At 40.4% G+C, this 6,314-nt stretch overlaps 1 protein-coding gene across 1 annotated transcript; it reads right to left on the reverse strand.

Annotated features, from left to right (window-relative positions):
* Positions 1–1,962: 1,962 nt before the first annotated feature.
* Positions 1,963–6,031, reverse strand: LOC123721373. Its single transcript, XM_045679909.1, has 2 exons — positions 5,665–6,031; positions 1,963–2,419 (listed from the first exon to the last, which is right to left on the reverse strand). Exons 1-2 carry the CDS (start codon positions 6,029–6,031, stop codon positions 2,145–2,147), a joined length of 642 nt encoding a protein of 213 aa, XP_045535865.1. The 3' UTR covers positions 1,963–2,144.
* Between the last annotated feature and the right edge of the window lie 283 nt (positions 6,032–6,314).

Consider the following 6,314-nt stretch of genomic DNA (forward strand, 5'->3'; position numbering starts at 1 on the left):
GCAGTGGAGCGCGACGATTCATTCATTTGTTTATCATGCGCGTGCGCACTCGCCAGTCCGGACCTGGATAGACTGGTTCACAGATATTTGACCTATTACGTTGCTCCAACAACGCAAAAACAACAATTGTATAAATTAAAAATCTTATGGTTGTTTGATAGCTATCATTGTTTGTTTGCTATCGTTGTGGGTTTTTTGGTGCAAGTTACAGCCGTTTGCTTCAGTTCCTAGAACTAATAAATTTGCTATAGATCTCTAGATAACGACGCAACACAGTTGTATTGCGATCATATATACTGATTACAAGATTACTGGCTATAATCACATCAATATACATACACTTTTCCTGTTAATAATTTAATACCTATTTTTTCCAATGCATTTCGCTATAAACTTACTTCACATGCGAGTAAATATCACGCTATAAAATATAACGTTGGTACCTTGGCACCAGTCAGTACCACAGCACCATCTCCTGCAGATTTCCATACGGACCGACGGCAATGTTGATTTATAGCACTCGAAGCGGCCGCAACAATTTTAATGGCTCATTCAAACACCTACTAGCGCGCAACGAAACGCATTTAAACATTTTTATGATGAAATTTTCGCCTTTTTAGGCGCAATGTTACGCCTTATTACCAGCGCGTTTGCAAATGTGCGGCCCACGGAGTGCGCAACGACGTGCGAAACATCGCGTTACACTTATCATGTTTATATTAAACTTAAGACAGTTAGGACAAATTGTTTCTTTTCATTTCATAGTTAACTGTTGAAATGCGCATAAAATGAACGTCAGTCCAAGCCAATACAGAGCAAGTTAGCATTTACTCCAATTGAAGTAATAGTACGCCTCGTACAAGTTAGTTAACGAATCTCGTCGCACCACAAATAGCTCTGCTTCCAGTCACTTTAAGCGCTCGCAAATACCGAACACCTAATTCGGGGGTAATTCAGAGGAACGCAGCGCTTGACCTCGGCCGCTACAGGGCCGGACTCTCAACTAGGTGCGCCGACCCAAATAGGTCGCCGGTCGACTGTAGGAGAGACAATTACAGGAGAAAAAAGCGGCATTACGGCAGAACTCGCCGGCAACGGAGCGCGCAAAGAACGAAAATGCGCGCTATGCGATCGGCTTGGACCCGCGCCCCCGCTCTCTTCGGACCGCGGCACAGATAATTGCGACGTATCATCGAATACCCATGCCTTTAGCGTTTTTTACAAGTCACAGTTCTAATGACATAATCGGGAACGGCGCAGACTCTTCTAGAAGTTTTTACTGGTGAAAGTATCTAGGGATGCGCGGGAGTGCTTAGATACTGCGAGATGTGGATGGTCTTTGATACGAACACAATCAATAGAATTCTTCTGTAAGGCATCAGCACTGAACAGCACACAACAGCGCCCCGCGCCCACAAACAATGACAGCTGTTGTCCTTGACTAGGTACAAGGCTCTGGTGTGGCGGCTGACATTGAGTGACCACTTATCTTAACAGAGATGGAGGATCGTCGCCTGAAGAAATGTAAAACATAAAAAGCTTAAATGGTGAGCGCCGCGCCGCGCTATGCCGCCATCTTATATCGTAATTGCGCAAAATGGCGACCGCAGCGATTGGTGCGCAGGAAAAAAGTCATCAAGTGTTAATCGCTCCAGATTCGCTGCTAACGAACCGCGATTGGTCATAATTACTTACTCGCATCCGCGAGGCATTACCGAGGCATGAGTGAGGCATGAGTGAGGCATGACCAAGGCAGCGGCGACGGCAAGAAACGCGCCGCAGCGTGAGATATCACCACATACGGCTCGTCACTGCCACCTCGCAGACTTTCTAAATATCTGCAGTGCCTTCACTGAAAGTTTTATCAAGATATATACACGGATGTAGTCACCACCAGGTCACGGATCTTTGTTTAAATTCTATAAAGTTATGGGTAATTTCAATCTACCAGCTGAACCATTGTCGGTGCAGGTTCGTGAAGAATCATTGAAAGATCTTACTTGATCGCGTGCTTGTTGTAAGGTTGGATGTTGAAATTGAAGTGAAGTAAAAGATGGCGCCGACGACCGCCGGCCGGTCGGCCGTCGGCGCGAGAGCAGCGATGACAGTGCACTGTCGCTGCTCTGTGGCAATGTTGCCACTTTTTAAATATGGCGTAGACAGGCTGCCCCCCTTGGGTCAGGAGCATCCTGGTCCAACGCAGCAGGTAGTGGGCAGAGGCGGTTGTAGGCTCTGCGCAGCGTCCCGGTTGTGGTGAGGACGTCAGCGACGCGGTTGACACCGTCGCTGCCAGGGTGGACGCCAGTGATCCTTCCAATCAGCCATCGGTTTGGTGGAAGGCGATCATCCTTCACGACGACCATTTCTCCTAATTGCGGTTGCGTTCCTCGCGTGCGCCACTTGCTGCGGGACTGGAGTTCTGAAAGATATTCCTTATAATATCTGGTCCAAAAATGACATTTTAATTGGTGAATTCTCTTGAATTTGCTTAAAGTTGATAATTGGTGATTTTCCACCTGAGGTGCAGGCGACATAGTTATTGTTCGTCCAATTAGAAAATGGGCCGGTGTTAAGGGAATGAGATCCGTAGGATCGGACGAAAGAGGAGTGAGCGGTCTAGAATTTAGTATCCCCTCTATTTGTACTAAAAGAGAATTCATATGTTCGTAGTCTAAATGAGTCATAGATAGGACTCGTTTTAGATGGTGCTTTACCGATTTTACTGAACCCTCTGCCAAACCGTTAAAATTGGGACTATAAGCAGGACAAAATTTAAAATTTATATCATTTTCTGCCGAATATGAAACTATATTGTTGCAGTTATCCTTTAAAAATTTTGACAATTCATTACACGCCCCTTTATACTGAGTTCCATTGTCAGAATAAAGAGTTGCTGGCTTACCTCTGCGGGCAATAAACCTGTTTAACGCGTCAATAAAACCTTGCGAAGTGAGATCGGTGACGAGCTCAAGGTGTATTGCCTTTACTGCCAAACATACAAACACAACTATATAGGATTTGATAAGTTGTGCACCACGACCCTTTCTGTTCAATATCATGATTGGACCGGCATAGTCTGTAGCTGTGTTTAAGAATGCGAATTCAGACTGCAACCTCTCCGCAGGAAGTGTACTCATGATTGGTTGGTAAGTTTTGCCTGCAAATCTGAGACAAGTTGTACATTGATGTGTTATTTTTCGGCAGAGGTTGCGTCCTCCAACGATCCAAAATTTGTGCCGTAGTGTAGATAAAAGTAATTGTGGTCCTGCATGTAATAATATTGTGTGGTAATGTTGTACTAATGTTTTTGTTATGTGATGTGATGCATGTAACAGTATTGGATGTTTTGTGTCATAGTCGTAGTTGGAGTTTGACAATCGACCTCCAACTCTAATAAGATGGTCATTATCAATAAAAGGGTTCAATTTAATCAGTTTATCTTTTGGTGAAAGTTCACCTTTCATGAGTAAAAAATATTGTTTATTAAACATATCTAGTTGCACTCTTTTGCACAACACTAATAATGCTAGTTTTAATTCTGAAAGTCTAAGTGGACCAATATGTTTATTATTTTTATTTTGACAATTGTGTTTGAATCTTAATAAATAAGCTACGATATGTTGCATTTTGTTAAAATTTGAATATTTGGTTGTGAAATGTTCATCAATATCTTGTAAGACTGCAGTCGCAGAAATATGAAAGTTAGATTTTATTTCTGGTAAATTTGAAATATCTAAGTTTTGAGGTTGGGATGGCCAATCTATGTTTTGATGCCGCAAGAAGTGCGGACCTTCCCACCACATTGAATTGTTGTGTGTTTTTTTTTTTTTTTTTTAGACATATGTCCTAACTCTATGTATTTATTCATGAAATTGATATATTCGTTTTTGAAACTAGGATTTCTTTTAAATTTGCGTTCTAAAGAGTTAAATCTAACCAAAGCTTGTTGGCTCGAGTCACCCAGACAGTCCGGGGACTCTTTAAATGGAATTGTAACAATAAACTTGCCATCTGGGTGGCGTTTTGTTGTAGTAGTGAAGATCCGTTCGCACTCACTCTCAGCTTTAAGATCGTGCAATTGTTGAGTGACTGGAGCGGCTTCAGATTCAAAAAAATAGTTTAATTTTTCATCAAGCTCGATATCGTTTGTGAAATGGCAATGGACTGTATGTGAATAAAATTGTTTTGATTTTCTTTTGTATGGTAATTGAATTGACCCAGAAACTAGCCAACCAAGTTTTGTTTCAACGAGGATTGGTTTGTGTTTACCCAGAGATATTTGATTTGAAGAAAGAACATTCCAGAATAGATCAGCACCAAGCAACATGTGTACCTCTGACGGCACAGCAAATGTTGGGTCAGCAAGTTGAACTTGGGAAGGAATCTCAAATGAATTGGTATTGATGGGAACCGTGGGTATCAGCTGAGTGATATTGGGAACAATAAAACAGTTAACTTCTGTAGTATAATGATTTTTATATAGAGATGAAATTGTGACGTCACATCTTTGTGAGATGTTGGACGATTGTTGATTTAGTCCTTGGACTGATACACATGTGGAATAACTGGGTATCCCTAATTGCCTTTGCAAAGATTGTGTTATGAAACTACTAGTGCTACCATTGTCCAATAGAGCACGTACTTTGTGTAATTGCCCAGCATGATCTTCTATGATGATCATTGCTGTTGATAATAAAACCTGGCTATTGTGTATTGATGATAGTGTAACAGGTTTAGATAGTTCCTGTATATTTGGTAGAACAACACAGTCACTTTTAGAAGATTGATTAACCGGAGGTTCATTAAATTGTTTAGATGGATGCAACATAGTATTGTGTCGCTTTGAGCATAAGCGGCAGGAACTGAGTCTACAATGTTGTTCATTGTGCCCAGACCGCAAGCAATTTGTGCAAAGATTCAGATCTTTTATTTTTGTTAGCCGAGATTCTATGGACATTGCCTTGAACTTAGGACATTGATAGATGGAATGAAAATTTTTGCAAACGGGGCACTTAAATTGTTTTTGTTTAGATGTTTCATTAACAATAAATGTCTTGGGACGGTTGTGAGTTACATCACTATAACGTCGTGACTTAGGTTGTCCCTGAGCTTCTTCGATGGTTTCTAAAAGATCTGCACGGTTTTTTAAAAATTGCATGAACTCTTGCAAAGATGGTACATGCTGAATCCGATTACGCTCAGTTTCCCAATCGCGTATTGAAACTAAATCAAGTTTGCTTGACATCATGTGAATAATTAACACATCCCAATGTTCTGTTGGAAGTTTTAATGTATTTAGAGCCCGTAGGTTTTTATTTACCCAATCTATTAAGTTCCGCAGAGCCTTGGAAGACTCTTGCGTGACAGGCTGTATGTTAAATAGAGCTTGAATATGGTTGTTAATTAAAATTCGATTGTTATTGAATCTGTCACAAAGTAAGTCCCAGGCAACATCATAGTTCTCTGTTGAAAATTCTATAGATTTGATAATTAAAGCCGCTGTATCCTTTAATGAATTTCTTAAATAGTGAAATTTATGTATTTTTGGAATTGTGTGATTGTCGTGTATTAATGATTTGTAGGTGTCATGATATTCTAACCAATCTTGATAGCGACCAGAAAAGGTAGGTAAATGTATTGTTGGTAATTTGATGCTCGGCCCACCTGAATATCCAATAACACCTGAGCCCGACACCGATGCACTGTTATTGCCCGCAGCAGTAGCAGCATTAACAGCGGCATGCCTGCTGAGCAAATCCTGCGCAACAGCCATGGCGCTGAAGTAGCTGTTCTCGAAGGCAGCTCGTTCTGCATACTCGTCATCTGGAATGTCGGTTAATCCTTCTATATCATTCTGTACCGAGTCAAAGTCATTGTACATTTCTTGCATTTTCCCATTTCTTATGGTTAATTCATGGGCCTGTACACTACTTATAGTTTTACTAGGTAATAATGTATCTAGAAATTTTTTAAACACTGTTAATTTTGATTTGAAGCTTGCTCTAGATTTTTTCAAAGTTTGGATGTCCATTTTAATTGTTAATTGAAAGTAAATTAATGATGCAAAGTTAATTAAATGTTAATGAAAATGAGATAAATTATAAATCCCTGCTGTTGTAAAGAAAATTAAACAAAGTTACATATGCAAATAAAAAAAAGTTAAATTGAGGGTAAGTAAAAAAATAAAAAAATACTTAAATTTTGTGAAAAAACTTGTAAAAAGCAGGCAGAACGTTAGGTTATATTCAAGCAAGCAGATGGCAGAACAACCGAAGGCTCATGAGGGTTCACTCGGCTACCAACCGGCTTAAGCG

This window comes from Papilio machaon, chromosome 11 (assembly GCF_912999745.1).
Source record: "Papilio machaon chromosome 11, ilPapMach1.1, whole genome shotgun sequence".
Classification (NCBI taxonomy): Eukaryota; Metazoa; Arthropoda; class Insecta; order Lepidoptera; family Papilionidae; genus Papilio; species Papilio machaon.

What these genes read in the sequence shown, in the direction of transcription:
- LOC123721373 (XM_045679909.1), bottom strand. Translation starts at nt 6,031, where the DNA reads ATGGACATCCAAACTTTGAAAAAATCTAGAGCAAGCTTCAAATCAAAA. An exon ending in AGGTGTTATTGGATATTCAG is followed by an intron (nt 2,420 to 5,664) that starts GTGGGCCGAGCA and finishes AATATCTTTCAG; the next exon opens with AACTCCAGTCCCGCAGCAAG.